Source organism: Mobula hypostoma, chromosome 5, assembly GCF_963921235.1.
Source record: "Mobula hypostoma chromosome 5, sMobHyp1.1, whole genome shotgun sequence".
NCBI classification, from domain to species: Eukaryota; Metazoa; Chordata; class Chondrichthyes; order Myliobatiformes; family Myliobatidae; genus Mobula; species Mobula hypostoma.
This window is the reverse complement of record NC_086101.1, coordinates 125331641-125357049: the sequence shown is the minus strand read 5'-3', so window position 1 is coordinate 125357049 and position 25409 is coordinate 125331641. Positions and strand designations below refer to the sequence as shown.

General features: G+C 39.5%; 1 protein-coding gene across 1 annotated transcript in view; it reads right to left on the bottom strand.

The window, feature by feature from the left end:
• Positions 1 to 25409, bottom strand: part of dnah6 (dynein, axonemal, heavy chain 6) — a 402938-nt gene that overhangs the window by 310228 nt on the left and 67301 nt on the right. The window contains exons 14-17 of the mRNA XM_063047640.1: positions 17916 to 18067; positions 14391 to 14543; positions 8879 to 9130; positions 5766 to 5894 (exon numbers count right to left, since the gene is read on the bottom strand). Of these exons, the coding sequence (XP_062903710.1) occupies positions 5766 to 5894; positions 8879 to 9130; positions 14391 to 14543; positions 17916 to 18067 (686 nt within the window). The remainder of the gene's footprint in view (positions 1 to 5765; positions 5895 to 8878; positions 9131 to 14390; positions 14544 to 17915; positions 18068 to 25409) is intronic.

Sequence of the window (25409 nt, the reverse complement as noted above, 5' to 3'; positions counted from 1 at the left end):
CAGATGTTCTGCTGCACAAGAGTAGAGGAAAGAGATTAAGAAAGCTACCATGACAAGAGACTCAAATGTAAAGAGAGTGGACATTTCTTTAGCTGCAATTAAAATTGTGAGATGGTATGTTGCCTCCCCTATACCAGGATCATAAATGTCTCAGAGCTGCTTCAGGATGTTCTAAAAGAGGGTAAAAAGAAAAAAAGTCAAAGTTCAAAGTTCAAAATAATTTTTTGTTAATATGTCACTATATACAACCCTGAGATTTGTTTTCTTGTGGGCATACTCAGTAAATCCAAGAAACATAACAGAATCAATGACAGGCCACAACCAACAAGACAGACAAGCAACCAATGTGCAAGAAACAACAAAATGTGTAAATATTAAAGAAAAAAGAAATAATATTAATTAATAAATATGCAATAAGTATTAAGAATATGAGAAAGTGAGTCCATGGTTTGTGGGAACGATTCAGTGATGGGACAAGTGATTCTCACTGGTTCAAGAGTCTGATGGTTGAGGGGTAATAACTGTTCCTGAATCTGGTGGTGAGGGTACTGAGGCTCTTGTACTTTTTTTCCTAATGGCATCAGTAAAAAGAGAGCATGGTCTGGGTGGTGGGGGTCCTTAATCATGGATGCTGCTTTCCTGCAACAGTGCTCCGTCTAGGTGTGCTCAACAGCACGGAGGGCTTACCCGTGCTGGACTGGGTCGTATCCACTATTTTTTGTAGGATTTTCCATTCAAATACTTTGGTATTTCCGTGCTAGGCCATGATGTAACCAGTCAATATATTCTCCACCACATATCTATAGTAGCTTATCAAAGTTTTAGATGTTATGCCAAATCTTCAAAAACTTCAAAGGAGGTAGAGGGGCTGCCTTGCTTTCTTCATAATAGCACTTGCATGCTAGATCCAGGACAGGTCCTCAGAAATGATGACACTGAGGAATTTAAAGGTGATGTCCCTCTCCACCTCTGATCCCCCAATGAAAGGTGGCTCATGGACTTCTGGTTTCCTCCTCCTGAAGTCCATAGTTAGTTCCGTAGTCTTGCTGACATTGAAAATTGAGTAATGTTGTTGCAATGGGACAACTCAGTCATATTTTCAATCTCCCCTCTATATGCTGATTTTGATCTTTGATGGTGCACGTTGGTACTAATGACATAGGAAAAAAGAGGAATGAGTTCCTGCAACACGAACATTGAATCATAAATTAGAAGAGTCTGTAATTTCTTGATTATTTCCAATGCAATGTGCTAGTGAGTTTAGGAATAGAAAAATGGGTCAGATGAATGTATACTTAAAGAGATGCTGTAGGACAGAAGCCTTTATATTTCTGGATCTCTGAGACTGCCGTGGATATATACAGGTTGGGTGGCTTGCACCTGAACTAAAATGGGAAGAAACATCTTTACATAAACTTTGGTCTATTTCCCTGCCAAACTGGTTCAAATCTTGGTGCTATTATGGAGAGTTTAAACAAATTTGGCATGGAAATGGAACACAGAGCATATGTAAAATTGAGGGAATAATGCAGCCAAATATTGAATAGAATCTAAATCAGTCTAATATACAAAGCAAACAGGGGCATGGGATTGTAAGGGGAACAGTGTAAGGCAAAATTGCATTTATTTTAAAGCAGGGAATTTGACTAGTTAGGCAGATGAATGGTATACAGAACAAGAAAATATAGTATTTGTTGCTATCATGGAGAAATAGCTGAAGGAAAGGCAGGACTGGCAACTCAACATTCTTTGGTGATATATACAGTAATGAGGGAGGTACAATGTAATATTAATCAAAGAGTCCCTTACAGCAATACTGAGGGAGGATATCCTCTTCTAATTATGCCAAATGGATAGAATTTAGGAACAAAAAGAAATGATCACTTTGTTGGAGATGTTCTACTGGGCTCCTGACAGTTAACATGAGATAGAGGAGCAGACATGTAAACAAACCCCAGAGAAAGGTAAAATAATTGGATTATTGTAGTAGAGGATTTTAAACCCTATTATCAATTGGAATCATTTCAGTGTAAAAGGCTAGAGGGTGGGATTTTTCAAATATATCCAGGAGAGCTTTTTGAACCATTATGCAGATAATTCAACTAAAGAGGGGCAGTATTGGAACCAGTAAGTGGAGATCAGCAGAGTAGCATTTCTGAGACAGTGACCATAACTCTGTAACTTTTAACACATTTATGGAAGCACAGTGGGAAAATTAAGGTATTGGATTGGAGATAGAAGATTTCAATATCATAAGACAAACATAAATGGACTAAGGGCAGCTATTTTCAGGCAAATCTATAAATGAGAAGTGGAGAGCATTTAAATTTGAGTCATACAGCACAGAAACAGGTCCCTTGGTCCATCATGACCAGACCACCCTTTAGAGTCAGAGTTGTACAACATAGAAACAGACTCTTCAACCCACTGCATCAACACTGACCATCATGCCTACCTACACTCATCCCACTTCTCTGCATTAATTCCATACCTCTCAATGGGCTACTCATTCAAGTACTTGTAAAGATGCCTCTTCAAATTGTTACTGTTCCCACCTCCAGCACCTTCTCTGGCAATTCATTCCAAATACCAACAACACTTTATGTGAAAGATTTACACCTTAAATCAGCCATGATGGAATGGTGAAGCAGACTCAATGGGCTGAATGGCCTAATTCGGCTCCCCTGTCTTATGTCTTATGGTCTAAATCCCTTTTAAATTTCCTCCCTCTTACCCTAAACCTATGCCCTGCAATTTTAGATACCCTATCATTGCTACTCATAACTTTACATTCTTCATTTATGTTACTTCTCAGCCTCCTTCACTTCAGGGAAAGGTGACCCAATCTATCCAATCTCTCCTGATAACTCAAACTCTCCAATCCAGGCAACATCCTGATGAACCTTTTCATGTCCTTTCTATAGTGTGATGACCAGATCTGCAGGCAGTACTCCAAGTGCAGTCTAGCAAACATTTTGTACAACTGAAACATGATACCCCAGCTCTCCTACCAGTTCCTCAGCCAATGAAGACAAGCATGTCATACACCTTCCTCACCAAAATCTATCTACTCTGGACTTTCATCCCAAGATCTCTTTGTTGATAAATGCTCTGAAGAAATCTGCTGTTTATTCTATATGCCCTACCAGAATTTGACTTCCCAAAATGCATCACTTTGCACTTGTGATACACACACTTAGAGCAAGAAAATCACCCATGAAGGATTAAGGTCCATTTGGGACCAAAGTGGCAATGTACATATGCAACTCGAGGACATTGATGGGGTCTTAAATAAATGCTTCTCTTCAGTATTAAAGGAAAAAGACACAGTAGCTGGAAAACCCAGAGAGGATGACACTCATATTCCTGAAGATGTTAGCTTTAGAAGGTGATAATGATATCTGTCAAGGTGACATTTGATTCTTAGAGGCATTAAAGGTAACAAAATTCCCAAGATCTTGTATCCCAGGTTACTATAGGAGGCAAGGGAGGAGATTTCTGGGATGCCTGCAGAGACGCTTAAATTCTTACTGGTCAAAGGTGAGATGCCAGATAACTGGAGTCGAACAAATTTGGTACCTTTATTCAATAAAAGTAGCAGCGATAAGCCTGATAATTACAGGCCATGAGTCTAACTTCAATGGTGGGGAAATTATTGGAAAAATCCTGATAGACAAGATTAACCTGTGTTTGTAAAGCTAGTGTTAAATTTGACAGTCAGCAAGGCTTTGTTAGTGGGAGAGTCTGTCTCACTAACATGATTGAATACTTCAAAAATGTTTGATAAGGACAGTGCAGCTAACATAGACTATATGGACTTCAGTAAGCTATGTGACAAGGTAACACCGAGGAGAATCGACCAAGAGATAACCTATGCAATCCGAGGCAAGTTTTTGTGAGCTGAAGTCAGTGACCAGTGGTGTACCATAGGAATCTGTGTAGGACTGTTAATATTTGTCATACATTTTAACAGTTTGTCTATGAATGTAGGAGATATGAATGGTTACATTGCAGCTGACACAGAAATTGGTGGTGCTGTTGATAATGAGTAGAATTGTCTTAGACAGGAAGATACTAATCAGTTAGTAAAATAGGCAAAGCAAAGGCAGATGGAATTTAGTTCTAACAGGTGTGAAGTGATGGATAGGTGGTATTAGGAAGGGTGGAGGAACAGAGGGACCATGGTGTATATGACCAAGGGACCCTGAAGGTACCAACTCAGCTGGATAAAGAAGTGAAGACATACAGAATACAAGTCTTTGTTAGCAAGCCGATTATGATGCAGCTTTATACAGCATTGGTTAGACCACAGATAGAGCATTGTGTGTAGTTCTGACCACCACACTGTAAGAAGGACTTGATTGCACTACAAAGTGTGCAAAGGAAATTCACAAAAATATTGCCAGGGATGGGGTGTTTCAGATATGCAGAGAGACTAGATAAGCTGGGTTTATTTTTCCTTGAACAACTGATTCATTGAAAACTATTATGCACAGAACATCATTTAATAAAAGCAAATTCCTACAAAAACATTCATGAAAATATTACGCAAACAACAGGAATTCTGCAGATGCTGGAAATTCAAGCAACATACATCAAAGTTGCTGGTGAACGCAGCAGGCCAAGCAGCATCTATAGGAAGAGGTGCAGTCGACGTTTCAGGCCAAGAACGTCGACTGCACCTCTTCCTATAGATGCTGCTTGGCCTGCTGCGTTCACCAGCAACTTTGATGTATGTTGCATGAAAATATTACATTCTGTTTCATGGTGAAAGCTACTGATCTCTAGTGGTCCTCCTGCTTGCAACACTCAATAAGCCTGTTATTTTTCACTTTATGAGAAAAGCATATATACCTAACCCAATATACATAGAATCCTGATTCCAGCATTGAACACAACATAGTAGCATCCTCCAATATAATAAAAATCCTTCCTGAATATTAAATTATTTTTTAAGTCTAAAAAATCAGAAGTTAAAACTATAATATACAAAGTTAATTGTCAGGATTAGAGTTTATTGAATCAATGCATGCTCATTTGTGTTTCATTCTTTGTATGAATGCAATTGTTCCCTAAAGCAACTAATCAAGATGCTTTTCATCACTTTAATATTGATCAGAAAGATCTGTAGAATAATTTGTTGACACAAGTCATTTTGTTTGTGTTAACTCAGTTGCTGTGTCAGTGGAAACAAAGCCCTCTTCAGTGCATTCTCTGAATAAACACCTCAGCCCTTCTCCTAATTACCTCAGCGTTAAATGCTTCTGCAACTTATTCTTTGATTATTAATTGGTATCTGCCTCAAATAATTCTCTAAAAGAATTATCAAAACTTCTACCTGTCGTGTACTAACTGTGTTTCAACTGTCTTCCCCTTGCTGATTCTATAATCAGAAGAACCTGCATTTTTCCATTCACAAAAGTAAACATTTCTTTATTTTAGACATCTCTATCAAGTTTGCAGAACCTTTTGTGATTCTATGGGAAAAGGTGCAAGAACAGAAAACACAAGGGACTATGATGATGGAAGCTGGAACAACATAAAATCAGCTGGAGGAACTCAACATTGCAGGACCTTCCTCTCCATTCTCCATCCTGATGCAAGGTTTCAATCCAAAACATCAACATTTTCTTTCCTCCTACTGATGCTGCTCAGCTCACTGAGTTATGTCAGTTGATAGCGTGTTGCTCCACACTTTTCAACACTATTCTCTTCATGCTATAATGACTACCATGAAGTCACAGCATATAACCAAAACCAGTCACCTTAAAGTTCTTCTGATAGGATTTATACTCAAATGCACGTTTTTGAAGTTCATCCATGACTCTCTGATGTTCATCCAGAATGGTCTGCACGTTTTCTCTGTCAGAATTGATATCTAGAATCTGAGGATCCTATAACACATATGGCAAAGAAAATAGATTAATAGAATTAAAGGCACTATATAAAATTAATACAAGAAACTGCAGTTAATAAATAAGATGATACATGGTATAATAATCTGAAGAGTTCTTCCTTAGTTTTGTTCTATTGATTTGTTATCCACAAAACAACTTCCAAATCCTAGAAGAGTGTTTATTCAGTTACTGGCAAATCCTGAAACAACTTCTGAATAAAGAGGAGGATATGTAAACAACATTTAAGAGAGATGTTACAGCTAAGACCAGGGTAAAACATTTTTTGAGGGATGATGCAGATGAGAACAAATGAGAAGTATTTTGCACTTATGCAATTCCTGTGCTTCACCAGCCATGAAGAAGAAAGGAAACTTAGAAGAGGTTATTACGAAATAAATATCGCAGAAAAGATGCATTAATGGAAAGGTGCATGGCAGGCCCATGAATGTTTAACATGAGGGCCTGGTGCTGCAATATTTAATATTGCTTGAGATCCATTGTGTTGTACATTTGTGAACAGCCCTTTACATTCAGAAAGAAATTAATTTCATATATATCAACACAGGAGGAGGGGGAGATCACATGTTAATTCCAGGTCCACTCAGGATGAAAGGGAGGTATCTTAGAGGTGTGATGCTCAAGACTGAGCAGGAACGGGCGGGATGCAGGCAGTAGAGGAGGGAGTCAGGAGTGGGGTGGGGGGTCAACCACAAGATAAACAGTCAAGGACCAGTAATGATTATGGAGTGCCTGTGATAAATTGGACTGGAGGCAGTGCTGGCAGTGTAGAAGTCAGAAAAGGATCAGCTGACAGGGTATCAGCCATTGGAGATCTGTAGGGGGAGCTAGCAATCTGCGATTGGTTCACATGTTAGCATTAAGAATTGGTAGAGTTTGGAGTCACTGACAGTTCGGCATATTTAGGGGCTTGATATCAGGGATTAAGATGGAGAGTGGCATTTGGCAGTCAGGATATGTTTACGATGAACAGGGATTTGAAATAAGTAAATAAATTTATACATTTGATAAAGTGGTGTTCGGTGAATTGACAGAAACATTTCAGAAGTAATTAGTGACCTAGTTAGAAAGCTCCTTCTATGTAACACTGAGACTAGTCTCAAAAGGAACAATGTTTGCAACGGACCTGCAGCACTTTGCGGTGGCTCTGTTTGTCCATTGATTGACTACCTTGCTACTTGAAAGTTTCAATGTTCGTTAGTGCAAATAAAGTTCAGCAGGGGTTTCTGTGAATTTAATGTCTTTTACTGCCAAAGGGTGAGCTCTATTTTACTTTTCCCCATATTTAGGTAAAGGAGATATCTGTTTTTAGTAAATTATAACGAGCAAAGTAAGGTCTCATGACACATTTGGAAATACTGAATTGTGATCAACTGATGAAGCTTGTTGGGAAAATAAATGGTCCATTCGTCCCCCCCATCCATTCCCACCGATCTCCCTCCCAGCACTTATCCTTGTAAGCAGAACAAGTGCGACACCTGCACTTACACTTCCTCCCTCACCACCATTCAGGGCCCCAGACAGTCCTTCCAGGTGAGGTGACGCTTCAGCTGTACGTTTGCTGGTGTGATATACTGTGTCCAATGCTCCCGGTGTGGCCTTCTATATATTGGTGAGACCCAACGCAGATTGGGAGACTGCTTCGCTGAAGACCTACGCTCTGTCCACCAGAGGAAGCAGGATCTCCCAGTGGCCACACATTTTAATTCCACGTCCCATTCCCATTCCGATATGTTAATCCATGGCCTCTTCTACTGTCGAGATGAAGCCACACTCAGGTTGGAAGAACAACACTTATATTCTGTCTGGGTAGCCTCCAACCTGATGGCATGAACATTGATTTCTCTAACTTCTGTTAATACCCCTCCTCCCCTTCTTAACCCATCCCTAATTTCTTTTACTCTCTCTTTCCCTCTCACAATAACTCCTTGCCTGTTCTCCATCTTCCTCTGGTGCTCCCCTCCCCACTTTCTTTCTTCCAAGGCCTTCCGTTCTATGATACTCCCCCTTCTCCAGCCTTGTATCCCTTTTGCCAATCAACTTCCCAGCTCTTAGCTTCATCCCTCCCCCTCCTGTCTCCTCCTATCATTTCGGGTCTCCCCCCTCCCCCTCTCAAATCTCTTACTATCTCTTTTTTCCGTTAGTCCTGATGAAGGATCTCGACCCGAAATGTCGACTGTACTTCTTCCTGGCCTGCTGCGTTCCACCAGCATTTTGTGTGTGTTGCTTGAATTTCCAGCATCTGCAGATTTTCTCATGTTTGGTTTAAAGCAAACTTGTTGGCAACTCATAAACAGGTCCCTTCTATCTCCCCAAAAATATTCAGACAGAAACAAATATGAATACAAATATCATCAACTGAGCCGGTACCCTAATAAACTTAGTACTGAGTTCAGGTAATGTAGCAATTATGCTATTGCACCTATAATCTGGAGCTCTGCACATGCTGATTCTTTATTAGAGTCTGGGCATCTGTGGTGGTCTAGGAATCAAAGCTATAATGGCTAAAAAAAGAATGTCCTTACCCTACATAAGGACAGTACTTGATGAAACCTGGGCCATATCAGCAATATCAATATCCAGGAAAAGAATAAAACTAAGACTTTCCCAAATTTATGTTGTTTTCTCCTTCACATATTTATCCAATTCTCTTCTTAAAATTAGAGATAACCTATGTTAGAAGTTGGGGCTGCTCTCATTAAAGCAGAGAATTTCAATGTAAATTTCCTATAAATAAATACAAATTATTTCAGTGGCTGAAGGAAATACAAGGGACTGCTGATGCTGGACTCAAGAGCAACACACATTTGCCAGTGGGTAAAGGGTTGAAAATAAAAGGATACATGGAGCACGGTTCAAGCATTGCCAGCGACTTTACAAAATATTTAATGAACTTAGAGGATTTGGAATACCACAGAGACATGGTTTGTAATTAGCAATTGTTAATCATGTTATTGACTTACCTGCACTTGTAGCCATACTTCTCTGACTTCATCGTTCAGCACTTCAATATCTTTATCCAAACAGTGACATAATTTGGATACATTACTTTCTCTTTCATTTATAGCTCTATCAATTACAGTACGAACTGAGGATATTGAAGGTTTCAGAGTTGCAAATACAGCAAGATCCTCAGGAGCTGTGCCAATCTTGTACTTTTCAATGAGCTGATACATCATGACAACAATACTTGATTCTTCTTCCAAGACTTCAATCTAAAAAAATATAAAATTATCACCAAGAGTTATGGATTGTTAAATCTATGGGCCAGTTCCATTTCCACTTTTTTTGAACATTAGAAAGTTTTTGACAAAAGCAGGCCATTTGTAATCTCAACCACCCCTCCCCCCACCAGTATATCCAGTTAAGATCATGTTGTGATATTTAAACTATCCCAAATCCACTTAATCAATCTTTCTGCTGCAGTTGACATTTTCAGCAAACATTAACAAAACCAAGTTGCTGTGGGGAATCGCAGCATGCAAATAAGCCAGTAAATTCCAAGCTCACAGATAGACTTGTGTCACAGGCTGAATTTGATATATTTCAGAAAAATCCAAGAAATGAAAAATGATGTAGCAGTTAGATCTGTAGCAAATGCTGACACTGAAGATCCCTGTACTTTCTGTGTGTTTAACTTCCACCTGCCATGTGAAAACATTGGCCAGGTTCATACTGTTAACTTTGGATTAAAGATAACTGATGAGAGAGTTTATTAAGGTGTATAAAATTACAAACAGTCAGAACAGATATTACCTATAATACCTAGTATTAAGTAAAATCTTAGGGCTTTGGATTACATTAAAGGATTAGAGCAAAGTTGAGTAAAAGTTGCTTTATTTAACAAATTGCAGGTAGATGGAACTTACTGCCTGAAATAATGGTAGAGGAAGAGACCTTCAATATAAGAGAAAGTCTATTTTGGTTAAAGTAGTTGTGATGGGCTCTAAATTCTTTCTTCACCGTAAATTTCAATAATTCTACTTTTATTATACTATAAACATGCCAAATGCAATGATCTGTCTATGTAGAATGAAGTTAATACTAATGACATTGCTGCAATTTCTTACCACCTGGAAATATCAAAATTTTGCCTTGCATGCTCAGCTCCAGATAAAATCATAGTGTCACAGAGATATACAGCACGGAAACAGGTTGTTCATCCCAACCAGTTCCTGCTGACCAAGATATCCCATCCAAGCTAGTCCCATTTCCCAATATTTAGCCCATAACTTTCTAAACCTTTCCATTCCATGAACCTGTCCAATTAAAAGTTATCATTATACCTGCCTTAGACACTTTCTCTGAAGCTCATTCCATATTGGCATCACACTTCGTGTAAGTTACTCCACAAGTTCCAATTAAATCACTGCCCCCCCCCCCACATTGAACCTATGCCCTCTAGTTTATGATACTCCAACCCTGAGAAAAAGTGTAATTCACTATATCTACAAATGTTTGTAAATGATTTTATACACCCCTATAAGATCACTTCTTAGTCTATACTCCTAGGAATAAAATCCTAGACTGTCAACCTCTCTCTGTAATTCACAGTGCCCTTCGTCCTGACAACATATTTATAAATCTATTCTGCACTCTTTCCAGTTTAATAACATCTTTCCTATAGCAGAGCAACCAAAATTGCCCCATGTGTGGCCTCATCAGTGACCTGCACAACAGTGCCATATCCTCATACTGTATCTTATGAAGGCAAGCTTTACAAGTGATTCCACATTGTGAACCATGAACTTGTACTCCAAGGTCCCTCTGTTCTACACAATCACAAGGCCTCTGCCATTCACTGTGACTGGATTTGACTTTCTGAAATGCAATACTTCACACTAATCCAAATTAACTCTATTTGAGATTCTTGTTAAACTTGTTTGCTTCCACCATCAAAGCAGGTAGCCAGTTCTAGATAACCATCTCCTTTTAGGTAAAAACTTTTTTTTATCAATCATATCTATTCTTATTCCTAAAGCTATATTTCTATACTGATAACTGATTCATCTGCTAAAGGAAATACAGTCAGCCCTCCTTATCCGTGAGGGATTGGTTCTGGGACGCCTCGCGGATACCAAAAAAACGCGGATGCTCAAGTCCCTTATCCAACCTGTCTCAATGCAGTGGACCTCAGTACCCAGCAGAACCCTGGACCTTATTTAACCTGGCTCAGTGCGGTGGACATTAGGACCCAGCAGCGGAGCTCTGAATCCGCAGTTTTTCTGTTCACAAAAATAATCACGATCACTATTGAAAAAAGAGTGGAAATAATAACGCGATCGGAAATAGGTGAAACGCCATCGGTCATTTGAAATGCGTTAGGCTACAGTCGGTCAACGATTGGAACAATTTTAAAATTGAGAAAGGCCCTGCCCCGATGAAAGCTACAATTATTACTGAGCAACGCAGTGGTTTAATTATTGGGTTTTTGATTCTCCACATCAACCCACCACAGATGGAGAGCGCGCTCGGTAGCGCTCTGTCACTGGATCGCACTCCGGAACTTCCGTTCCCGAGCCTGGCGCTGAAACATACGTTTCTTAAGTATTTTATATGCATAGAAAGGTAAAATATATACTACATACTAAGACAAACGTTTGACTAACTGACGCTAAATAATACTGGATGTACCTTTTCCGACTTAGTAAGAGAACTTCTGTTTCTTGTTCGATCCCGATCCACGATAACCTACGTACATCCTCCCGTATACTTTAAATCATCTCTAGATTACTTATAATACCTAATACAATGTAAATACTATGTAAAATAGTTGTTATACTGTATTGTTTAGGGAATAATGCCAAGAAAAAAAAGTCTGTACATGCTTGAACAGCAAGTACTGGAAGAGCACTTCTGGGTTTTCTGAATTCGCGGTTGGTTGAATTCGCGCATGCGGATCTCGCAGATAAGGACGGCCGACTGTACTGTATCTATTCTTTGCTTACATAGAATGAGATGTGATTCAGAGCACAGAAAGATGCTGTTTAGCCAACTAGTCCACACTAGTGTTTGTGCTGTCTCAAGCATCCTGTGTCTCAGCATCTGTGTTCATCAGCATCACACTCTGTTCTCTTCTCCCTCACATATTTATCCAGCCCGCACTTAAATGTATCTACACTATGGAGGCAAGTTTCACATTCTCACTACTCTTTACTCTTAGATAAAGACAATTCATCTGAGTTCCCCATTGTGGCCAACCTTTTACATTCCATGCGTCAATTTTTTCACTCACAAGTCCAGATGCGCCATACAACTCTTGTACCCCCATTCAATTCTTGTAAAAATATGTTAATATAGAACTCGTGCATGAAAAAATTGACGCATGGAATGTAAAAGGTTGGCCACCCCTGACCTATGCTGATTGCCTCTAGATAAGTTCTTCTGTACAAGTGGAAACATTTTCTCTGCATCCATTCTAACAGAAATTTTCACCATTTTAAAGACCTCTTTGAGTTTAAACCTCAGCTTTCTTAAGGCAAGAAAGACCCAGTCTGCTTAGCATAGACTTTTATACAAATTTACATCTCAGCTTTTCCTGCTCTGCAAGAAATGGGTTCAATCTTGCTACTCATCTCACACAACTAAATTAACTAGGCCTTATGAGTCTTTTTCAATGCCCTTACATCACTTTGTATGCAGTTCTAAAACATGAAAACTCTACATTTATTGTCTACACTTCATCCAATAAAGGAAAGTTGCCATATGATTTTTATTGCCTTGTGTGTTTGATTGCTGTTTTTGGAAGTCAGTGGGCATCACCACTAATCCATTTTTATAGAGTCATAGCTCCACAGCACAGATACAGTCCTTGCAGCCCAACCACTCCATGCTGACAAATGTTTCTCCTTTCACCTTAAACCTCCGGTCTCTAGTTTTACATTCCTTTATGCTGGGGAGAAAAAAAAAATTGACCATTCACCTTATCTATTCTCCTCATGATTTTATATACCTCTATATAGTCACCCCTCAGCTTCCTTGGCTCCAGGGAAAGAAATGTCCCAATCTATTTAATTTCTCCTCATAGCTTAGGCTCTTCAGTCCTGTTAAAATCCTCATGAATCTGCCTCTTTTTAAGCTTAACAATATCTTTCCTATAACTAGACAGCCAGAACTGCACACAATACTCCATTAGTTCTCACAAACAACTTATACAGTTGAAATGTGATATCTTAACATCTGTACTTGGTACTCTAATGGATGAAGGCCTTCTTCGCTAACCTGTCTACCTGTGTCTCCACTTTCAGGAAAAAATGTAACTGTACCTCTACGTCTTTCTGTCCTGCAATACTCTCCAGGGAATTATTATTTACAGTCTAAGTCATGGTTTAACTTACCAAAGACAACAATTTGCACTTTTCCAAGTTAAATTAGACTGCCGATCTTTGGCCCACTTCCCTAGCTGATCTAGATCCTATTGTAGTGTTTGATAATCCTCTTCACAATCCACTACATCATCAATTTTGGGGTCATCTATAAATTTACTCACTAGAGCAACTATATACTTGTCCAAATTCTTAATGCTGGTGACAAGCAATAGTACACCCAGCACTGATCCCTTCAACACACCACTGATCACAGGCATCCAATATGAAATAAAATATCTATTATCACCCACTAACACCTTCTACCAAGGCACACACGTAAAAGTTGCTGGTGAACACAGCAGGCCAGGTAGCATTTCTAGGAAGAGGTACAGTCGATGTTTCGGGCTGAGACCCTTCGTCAGGACTAACTGAAAGCAGAGCTAGTAAGAGATTTGAAAGTGGGAGGGGGAGATCCAAAATGATAGGAGAAGACAGGAGAGGGAGGGATGGAGCCAAGAGCTGGACAGTTGATTGGCAAAAGACATATGAGAGGATCATGGGACGGGAGGCCTAGGGAGAAAGAAAGGGGGAGGGGTAAAACCCAGAGGATGGGCAAGGAGTACAGTGAGAGGGACAAAGGGAGAAAAAGGAGAGGGTGTGTTTTCTCCTGACAAGGGGTCTCGGCCCAAAACGTCGACTGTACCTCTTCCTAGAGATGCTGCCTGGCCTGCTGCATTCACCAGCAACTTTTATGTGTGTTGTTTGAGTATTCACAAATGTATATATTTGCAAAATCACAAAACTGAAAATGCAACTATTAAATTAGATATGTATGTTCAGCACAATAGTTCATTTAAAGAAGCAAGTTCAAAATGCATTCTTTCCACATCAGGTGGGTGATCATTTTCTTTCTCCACAAATTGCACTGAATAGGAAAACAGTTCTTCAAAAACAAACTCAGTATTGACGTACAAAGTGAATCATACCCACTATCTTTAATTTATGCAGAATATGTCTTTTTAGTGTTGCTAACAAATTTGGAATGGTAAAATCCCAAGCCCTACTTCATACTGTTGTTGCAAAAAACAATAAACTAAAACCTTCCTCTTCATGGTGATAACTATGACTGTTATTTTAAAGTATTTATTATGAATATATTTCCACATACCCTCTCTTGCATCTCATCAAGGAATAGCAAACTGTTTACATACTCCATAGTAGCAGTTGGAACAATTTCAAGTTTAAATTCAGCATCTTGCAGTTCACGAATAATAGCATCTGTTTTCTGCTTGGCAATAACTGGAAGTATATCATTAATAGCCTAATCAGAAAAAAATCAAATAAAAATATTAGCAGGAGTATTACAATTCCTCTTGACTTTGTTTTAAGTTTTGTGCTGTTCGCCCATTACAAGTAATCACGATTATTTAAGACACTTCACAAATAAGTGTTAAACTTTCCAGTTAAATGTTAACCGTTAATTTTGTTTAGAAATAGCATTGTATTTATCTCTTATTCCAGTACCAGATCTGAACTAGTACACAATAAAAACATCCCAATTGTTTGAGAATTTTAAAAGTTACAAGGAAGCTGAATTCTTCAATTGTGACCACATAATTTTTTTAATTTACAAATTACTGATTTTTTTCAATGTGTACTAACTCAAAATGGCATAGGGTTATACCAAAGAACAGAATGCAAGTTATACTAATTAATAAACATTTTATTAATCATTGTAATTATTACACATTTCCTGCCATTCTTTTCAAAAGTTTTATGATCACTGTGTAATAGAAAAGCACTGTAAAGTTGCTATTCTTTAAATACATGTATCAATAGAGTTGCAACATGGCTACAATTGACAAGACTATGTAACTGATGTGATGGACATTTACATTGACAATTTCCATTATAAAGGTAGATATGGCAATATATGGCAATGGAAACAGAATCATGCATTGTATAGTTGTCCCACGTGCAATAATCTTTCCTTAACCGAAGACCTTCATAATTGCTTAATCACAAGAGAATTAAGATTGTTTTAATTTTCACTTTATAAATGTATATACTAATTAAATAAATTATGCTAAGTGACATTGTGTTAATGTTAAACTCTATATAGACATTTTATAAATAGATTATTTGCTGAAGGTAACATTGATGCAGGTACTATCTGAAATATCTAAGATCAACTACAATCCTCAGGGATTCCATGTGACTGATATAAACTAGAGAACTAGACTATTCTTTGTGTGATATTAGCTATTATCGATAAGTCCATTTTGCTTATAATCACATGAGATGAGCTAGTATAAAATATCGAGGAGCATCTGAGGTATTAAATTAAAGTGAACAAAGATTAAAGCTCACGGAAGAACATCACAATAAAAACTTAAAGTCAGTAGTTCAAATGTGAGATCTCCTTCTCACTTCACATCTTGGCTTTGTTAGCTGAAAGTATTATTTCATCTAACCTCTCAAAAACTTAAGAACTCTACATATATAATTCCTGGCACAGAAATGACCCCAGTCTTACAACATACACAAAATGCTGGAGGAACTCAGCCAGCAAGGCAGCATCAATGGAAAAATGTAGAGTCAACGTTTCGAGCTGAAACCCTTCGTCAGGACTGGAGAAAAAAAGCTGAACAGTAGATTTTAAAGGTGAGGGGAGGGGACAGGGAAACACCAGGTGAGAAGTGAAACCTGGAGGGGGAGGGATGAAATAAAGAGTTGGGAAGTTGATTAGTGAAAGAGACAGAAGGCCATGGAAGAAAGAATAGGGGGAGGAGCATCAAAGGGAGGCAATGGACAGACAAGGGGATAAGGTGAGGGAGAGTAAAGAGGACAGGAAATGATGAAGGGGGTGGGCATGGGAGGCTTTACTGAAAGTTTGAGTAATTGATATTCATGCCATCAGGTTGGAGGCTACCCAAATGGAATATAAGGTGTTGTTCCTCCAACCTAAGTGTGGACTCATCATGACAGTGGAGGAGGCCATGGATAGACATAGAATGGGAAAGGGAAGTGGTATTAAAATGGGTGGCCACTAGGAGATCCCGCTTTTTCTGGCAGACAAAGCGTAGGTGCTCAGCGATGCAGTCACCCAATCTAAAGCGGGTCTCACCTATATACAGGAGGCCATAACGGGAGCACCGAACACAGCATATGACCCCAACAGACTCACAGGTGAAGTGTCGCCTCACCTGGAAGGACTGTTTAGGGTCCTGAATGGTAGTGAGGGAGGAGGTTTAGAATAAGTGGCAGGAGGGAGATCAGTGGGGAGGGATGAATGGACAAGGGAGTCATGTAGGGAGCGATCCCTGTGGAAAACAGTGAGTGAGGCGGGAGGGAAAGACATGTTTGGTGGTGGGATCCCATTGGAGATGGCAGAAGTTTTGGAAAATTATGTGCTGGATACAGAGGCCATTGGGGTGGTAGGTGAGAACAAGAGGAACCCTATCCCTGGTAGGGTGGCAGGAGGATGGGGCAAGAGCAGATGTGCATGAAATAGAAGAGATGAAGTTGAGGTCAGTGTTGATGGTGGAGGAGGGAAGCTCCTTTCTTTGAAAAAAGGAGACATCGCCTTTGTTCTGGAGTGAAAAGCCTCATTCTAAAAGAAAAGGGAATGGCGTTTTTATAAGTAGCAGGGTGGGCTGAGGTATAGTCCAGGTAGCTGTGACAGTCCATGGAATAAGTGCTACATCTCCTCTCTCACTACCATTCAGGACCCAAAACAGTCCTTCCAGTGTAGCCTCCTGTATATCAGTGAGACCCATCATCGGGGAGACCCATCATAGATTGGGAAACCACTTCGCCAAGCATCTACTCTCTGTCCACCAGAAAAAGTGGGATCTCCCAGTGGCCACTGATTTTAATTCCACTTCCCATTCCAATATGTCCACCCCTGGCCTCTTCCACTGTCACGATGAGGCCACACTTAGGTTGAAGGAACAACACTTTATATTCTGCTTGGGTAGCCTCCAATCTGATAGCATGAACATCAATTTCTCATACTTCCAGTAATGCCTCCCAACCCCCCAACAACTTCACCATTTCCCATCTCCCCTACCCTCCCTCACCTTATCTTCTTGCCCTCCCAGTGCCTCCCTCTGGTGCTCTTCCCCCCATTTTTCTTTCTTCCATGGCCTTCTGCCTCTTTCACTAATCAGCTCTTTACTTCATACCTCCCCACCAAGATTCATCTATCACCTGGTGTTTCTCTAACAACCCTCCCCCCCCACACCTTTTAAATTTACTCCTCAGCTATTTTTCTCCAGTCCTGCCGAAAGGTTGCCGAAGGCCTGAAACATCAGCTGTACTTTTTTCCATTGATGCTGCCCGGCCTGCTGAGTTCCTCCAGTATTTTGTGTGTGTTGTTTGGATTTCCAGCATCTGCAGATTTTCAATTGTTTATGACTCCGGTCTTGCTGGCTGAAAGTATTATTTCATCTAATCTCATGAAAAGTTAAAAAACTCTCTCTCTCTATGTATATATATATAAGCAAATTGAAAGGAAGGAAGGATCTAATGGTCCTACATTTTGGTGAAAGGATGTTTGTTCACATTACCTACTAATCACTTTGATTCACTTTTACTCAAATGCTGCAGCAGAAAACCTAAATCTGCATGATTCACCAAATGCATATCATTAAGAGACATTAAATAAATGATGATAAAGGCCAGTGTTTACCTCCAGACACAGCAGAGGTGATGGAATTAATTTCTCCTTCAGAGAGGTGTTGTTGATTAGCAACAATCCTAATTTTTTATTCTGCTTAATGCTGACAGCATCCTCATGTTGTTTGTGGTATTTCTCCAGCCAACTCACAAAGAAATAGATATCTGAATTAAAGGTAAACACTATATTTTATGTTCCAACATTAACAAATAACACAAATAAAATTTGAATTAAGGAAACTTTTAACATAAAACATTTGTATACATGTTACCAATCTGCAGATTCAAATTCAGATAGGAAAAATCCCATAACGTGCAGAAGTTAGATTAATTTTTTATTCTTTTCTTCATTACAGAATAGGTTTAAAGAGGAAATTAATATTTAGTGGTTTTGATAAAGTACATGGGAGAAACTGTTTCCTCTGCCAGAATTCACAGTATTGTATTTAGCAAGAAAAAAGTTGTTAAGCTCTTAAATACACACCCTACAAGAATGCAACAGGCAGATTAAGTGTGACTTTAGAAAAGGAATTGGATAAACACTTGAAAGGGAAAAGATATCAGTCTATGAGAAAGAACTAAGTTAAAATTGTTGAGGATTTTAAAACATAGAGGTTCTGAGGAATGTTTGGGGCGCTGATTAGGAACTCATTCACAACTCACTTAAAGTTTATATCCAGTATAGAAAGCAATTGCATTATAGTTTGTTCTAATTGTATTGGTGAGAACATACCTGGAAAATGTGGATATCATTTGTCATCATTTATCTTAATTGATCTTTTCTTCCTCTGCAAAGAAGGTTATACCTTAAAGAGCAGAACTGGAATAGAAGTTTGCCAGACTGAAATGCTAATAGGGCAGATAAGGTTGATGTTTCCCTTGACTGGGATGTTTTGAACTATTTCAAATGAAAGAAGTCAGCTATCTGGGACCAAGGTGAGATGAAATTTCTAAACCTTAAGAATAGTGAACCTTTGAAATTCTGTACACTAGAGGGCCATGGAAATTCAGATACCAAGCATTGTCAAGACAGAAGTCGAAACATTGTTGGACTTTAAAGAAATTAAGAAAAAGTGGCATCAAACTAAAACTCAGCCATGATCTAATTTTAAAATGGAGTAGTCACAAGGAGCCAAATGATTATCCTGCTTCTATTACTTTTTTTTGGGAGGGGGTGGAGAGAGAGAGGGAGAGGGAGCAGCATACACCTGCACAACACCAAAACATATGAAGAATTTTTTAAAATACTCATAAATGATTAATTTACAGAAAATATAAAGGTAAAAGCAGGCATGCTGAAATAAACATCAAAATTCAGAAAAATCACCCAGCCTTCATAATTTCCAAAGACTGAAAATCATGAAGTTTCAGGCTTAATCAAAGCTACTTTGTAGAGCAGCACAGTGGCACAACTAGAAGAGTTGCTACTTCACAGCTACAGTGAAGTATATTCACAGACTTCTAGTGCTGTCAGTATTGAGTTTGCTTGTTCTCCCTGTGATCACTCACTTTGAATTGAATTGAATGATCTTTATTGTAATTATACATAGGTACAATGAAACTCTGTTTGGCTTCCCCTCAGGCAATTAAATAAAGCGGTAGATAAAAACAAGACAGTAATAGAAAAACAGTATTAAATAGATAAGTAGCAGAAAATAAGTTGCAACAGCACCAGAATATCACAGTAATGCACAAAGTGCCGTTAGGGCAAGTATATGAGTCCTTAATTTGGTCACTACAGTTTCCTCATATATGCCAACAACAAGAAGGTGCTTGGGAAGCTGAAATGGACTACACCCCAGGGTTCTGAAAGAGATAGCTGAAGAGATTGTGGGGGGATTAGTAATGATCTTTCAAGGATCACTAGATTCTGGAAGACTGGAAAATTGTAAATGTCACTCAACTCTTTAAGAAGGAAGGGAGCAAAAGAAAGGAAATTATAGACCAGTTTGCCTGACTTCGGTGGTTGGGAAGATGTTGGGGTCTGTTATTAAGGATGAGGTTTCGGTGTACTTGGAGGCACATGATGTTCAATTTTCAGAAGGCCTTTGACAAGGTGCCACACATTTGTCTGCTTAACAAGATGGTACTACAGGAAAAATACTAGAATGGATTAAAGATTGGCTGACTGGCAGGAAGTAAAGAATGGGAATAAAGAGGGCCTTTTCTGGTTGTCCGCCAGTGACCAGTGGTGTTCCACAGGGGTGGTGTTAGGACTGCTTTATGTTATACGTCAGTGATTTGGATGACAGAATCAATGGCTTTGTGGCCAAGTCTGCAGACGATACGAAGGTAGGCGGAGGGACAGGGAGTGTTGGCGCAGCAGGGAGTCTGCAAAAGGATAAGACACATTAGAAAAATGGGCAAAGAAATGGCAGATGGAATAAAATGTAGGAAAGTTTATGGTCATGCAATTTGGTGGAAGGAATAAAGACATGGACTATTTTCTAAACAGGGAGAAAATTCAAAAATCAGAGGTGCAAAGAAACTGGAGGACTACTGGACCACTCTTAGTTTGATTTCTACCCTTTGACTTTTTAGGCATGGATGACCCTACCAAAAGCCAAAACATAAAGCCCTGACTCCAGCCAACATAGCTCTCCAGGTCGCTGAGGCATGCAAGCTCCTGCATGGTCAACTGTATCACATCTGCTCTCTGTAATTGGTCAATTTCTTCTTTTACCTTTGGGCCTACTGCACATGGTACTGGACAAACCTTGTAAAATTTTGGCTGGTTGAAAATCTGCTGATGCTTTTGTAATAAAGAATTCATTGCAGGGTTCCTTCCAATGCAGGACATCACTGATGGCATCTTTATAATCAAATTTCTGCCCTGCAGGTTAAGTTATTGCTCCCCCCTGGCGATATGCATGGGTGAGTGAAACAGGTCCCCATGGTGAACCAGTTTTGCCGTAAACACTCCATGCATGTCCACATTATCTTCAGCATTGCTGAGGAACATCGAGTTCAGTAGTTGTAATTTTGGAATCTGGCGCAAGGATAAATTGCTTACCAAAGTGAGGGCTGACCTACATCCAGTTCAAATTTCATGGGCAAATTCTCCACTGTAACTGTAACCAAGTAAGGAGACTGGTTTTGCTGGCCCATGTCATGGATTTGGAAAAGAGTGCCCACTTCTTCACTCCAGCCATCTCTTTGCGTGGAGTTGATGGTTGAATTCTGCCATTTTCTCATGACGTGTTGCTTAGCGAAGCATGCCTTCACGGGATGTCCTAACTTCTGACAGAACAGTTATACTGTCTTTTAATACTTGCAATTGGATTATTGGGCATGACTTTCCCTACAGTGATGGCATCACTAAGGAGGCTTAATTGATCTCTGTGGAGACTGAAGCCTGTGGGTCGGTATCCACTGTCAGACATTGGCATATGGACTTCTGGAAGGGTAAAATGAGAGAACACAAACCAATCCTCATAAAGGGATCAGAAGTGGAGAGAGTGAGCAATTTCAAGCTCCTGGATGCCAAGCTCTCTGAGGATTTAATCTGGTCCCAATCTATTGATGCAGCTATAAGGAAGGCAAGACGGCAACTATATTTCATTAGGAGTTTGAGGAGATTTGGTTTGTCACGAAAAACATTTGCAGATGTACTGTGGAAAGTCTTCTGACAGGCTGCATCACTGTCTGGTATGATGGGGGGGCTGCTACTGCACATGATTGAAGTAAGTTGCAGAAAGTTGTAAAATTAGTCAGCTGCATCACAGGTACTCTGTAGTCTCTAAGACATCTTCAAGGAGCGGTACCTCAGGAAGGCAGCATCCATCATTAAGGACCTCATCACCCAGAACATGCCCTCTTCTCATCGTTACCATCAGGAAAAAGGTACAGAAGCCTGAAGGCAGACACACAGTGATTCAGGAACAGCTTCTTCCCCTCTGCCATCCAATTTCTAAATGGACACTGAACCCACAAATACAGCCTCATTTTTTTTATATTATTTCTGTTTTTGTGCTATTTTTAATTTAACTACATAATATACATAAAATTACTTACTGTAATTGATTTACTTATTTATTTTCTTCTATAATATCTTGTATTGCATTGTAATGCTGCCACTAAGTTAGCAAATTTCATGACATAAGCCGGTGATATTAAACCTGATTCTGATTCTGATGTTCAGGAAGGGGATCTTGCACCAACAGTACAGTTTGAATCAGTGGTAATGGGAGTGGCTGAATCTGTGGATCATGCTTTGTCCTAGGACAGATAGTGCTTTTCGGTCAGGAGGCTCTCCTGTTTTCTCCTATATTGGATTCCAACGAACAAAGCTTGGATAAGCATTGCTTCTTCAAATTTGCTCAGGGGAATTTCTTTGTACTTACATTCCTGTGCTGCTAACAAAGCAAAATCAAATCGAGTTTAATTATCATTCAACCATTCATGGATACAGCCAAATGAAACAGTGTTCCTCTGGGGCCAAGGTGCAAAACATACACAGCATATTCAAAATAGCTAGCAAAAAAAAAATATATAGTCCAAGATCCTGACCGACATGTCCTGCAAATTGATGGTACAATTCCTGGCAATCCAACATGTCATTCCACCAATAGGACACTGGAGAAAAGCACTCATGGGAGAGACTAGGGTTAATCTTGTGATGAAATCATCTACGTTTTTGTCAAGGGTCTGTCAGCAGTTGTGAGAACCTGAAGAATGCTGTTAAGACATTGTTCTGAAACCTCCAAACATTGACCAAAGCCTCAAATGTGTTCTGTCAGTTCAGTTTCATTCTGTGTACAGAGCATTGGAGTATTTTCTGCCCGAATGTGGTGCAACTTGAGTTTTACTGCTTCCTCCAGCTTTGCCATTGGTGTTAAAAGTAATAGAATTGGATGTTTTCCAGGAAGATTTTATTCCATTGCAGTCAGGTTCCACTGGTCAGTTTTTCCATAGCTGCAGCCCAAAATTCTTGTTTTGATCCTCGTTGCCAAAATGAAATGTATGCGTGAAACAATAAATACAATGAAGTAGCATAATCAAATGTTTCTACTGGGTCATGTTAGCACAGCACACAATGGGCAACTTACAGCACAGGAGCTATGAATCGGGCCCACAGAGATGAAAGCCTGTGCCCAAAAGAGAATGCCTCCCACAGGTAAGAGGCCCAATCAATTCACCACGCAATCGGTTGGTTGCATGCGCACTCACCACAATTTTGTCAACGATCTGAAATGGTACAATGTGGATTTCCAGATGGCATTCAACAAGATTCTATAGGATAACCTTTCATAAAAAATGCAAGTAGATAAAACTGGAATGAGCCTATTGTCTTAAATAAAAAATTAGTTGTGAAATTAAAAGCAATGGATAACAGATATGTTCAAAAATTTCAAGATTGGCACTCAAGTATTTGTGGGGCCATTAATTTTTACAACACTTACAGATGACCAGGATGTTAAGTTATTTGGCCATAGATCCAAGTTTGCTGATGGCTCTAAATTAGCTGGCATTGTTCATTGTGTCGATGAGAGCAGAAAGGTGAAGTATAAAGATAGCATAAGTGAATAGAAAAACCTAAGCTGATGAAATTCAACATAATGGAATATGAAACAATGCATTTTGAATTTAGTAAGATGGATGGATCATACTCGAAGTTCAGGAAACAAAAACCTGGTAATAACTAAAGGTTTGTGAACAGGCACAAAATTGGGGCTTATAGACTGATTGGTTTGTCACTCAAAGAAACAGGAATATCTTAACACTTCTATTGTGCTTTGGGTAGATCCTTTCCAGAAGGATACTGCATCTAAGGAAAGATATGTTGGTTTTGGAACATGAGAGCAAGGTTCCATAAATATTCCTTCTAGCATTCAACTGAAAATAACAAGGCTGAAATATTTTTCAGCAACTTCAGCTAGTAGCACTGAGTAAATCATTCAATTCATCGATCAGAGCTCGAAGTTTTCGGACATCTCAGAGTCGGACTGTGGTCGGGCATGGCAGGGAGAGTTTTCTTCCTTCTCCCGTCTGCATGAGATGTAGGATGTTCGAGAGACTTTGAACTTTTTTACTGTGCCATGACTTGTTCTTCATCAAGTTATGGTATTGTTGCACTGTTGTAACTATATGCTATAATTATGTGGTTTTTGTTAGTTTTTCAGTCTTGGACTGTCCTGTGTTTCTGTGATATCACACTGGAGGAATATTTTATCATTTCTTAATGCATGCATTACTAAATGACAATAAAAGAGGACTGTGTGTCCTCACAATCTAATCTAATTCATCCTTCTCCTGTGATCACCAGAATTACTGGAGTTGGTAGTTAGTCAATTCTTCCTATGTGTTATCAAGAAAAGGCTGATTGCATTATATACAGCACAAGCTACAGTCCTTGACAATATCCAGTGATAGTGTTGAAGATTTATGTATGCTCTGAAACAAATTGTAATTACATTCATGCTGTCTGGTGTAACCACCTCATCGAAAATTGCCCAGTTATGATATAATCAAAATGTTGATGATGGAGCATTCAGTAATGGCAAAACAATTGAATGTTCTGGTAGGATGATTACACTCTCTTGTTGGAGATGGTCGTTAACTAGTATTTTAGTGGTATGATTGCTACTTCCTAATTATCAGCCCATTACTGTATATTGTCTAGGAACCTCTACAACAAAGTCCTAATCTTAAACTTTTAACAATACCCCCCCCCCAGATGATTGGTGGATCACTGGCAGCTCTAAATAGCCTCTGACAAGTTACACTCATGACGGACCAGGTAGGCGACAGCTGTCCAGCAGAACGACCAATCCCAGACAATCTAGGGGAGGGCTGCCAGCGGGCCAGGGCAGCAAGGTCTTTGCCAGGCCTGCTGCTTCAATCTAAACGCCACAGGCTAGGCAGGATGTTCCTCTGAGCCATATATGAATTCATTTAGTGGAAACATTTCTACATGATCACTGTCGACTTCAGTATCACAAGGACTCCTTGGTGCCACACTCAGCAAAGTCTGCTATACTCATTGAGACAGCACAGAAACGTAGTCTTCCATACCCCTCACAACTATGTAGTATCTAAATTTCTCTTGAAGGTTGAAATAGAACACGTATCTACTACTTTCCTGGCAGCTCATTCCACACTCTCACCACCCTTTGAGTGAAGTAGTTTCCCCTCAGGTTCCCCTTAAACACTTCACCTTTCACCCTTAACCCATGACTTCTAGTTCTAGTCTCAGCCAACCTAAGTGATAAAAGCCTGCTTGCATTTACCCTTTCTATACCCGTCATAATTTTGCACAGCTTTAAGTTCCTCAGTATACACATCACCAAGGACCTCACGTGGTCTGTACGTACTGGCTAGTTGGTGAAAAAAGCACAACAGCGCCTCTTTCACCTCAGATGGTTGAAGAAGTTTGGCATGAGTCCCCAAATCCTAAGGTCTTTATATTGAGAGCAGCCTGACTGGCTGCATCACTGCCTGGTATGGGAACTGTACTCAATTGCAGGACTCTGCAGAGAGTGGTACAGACAGCCCAGCGCATCTGTAG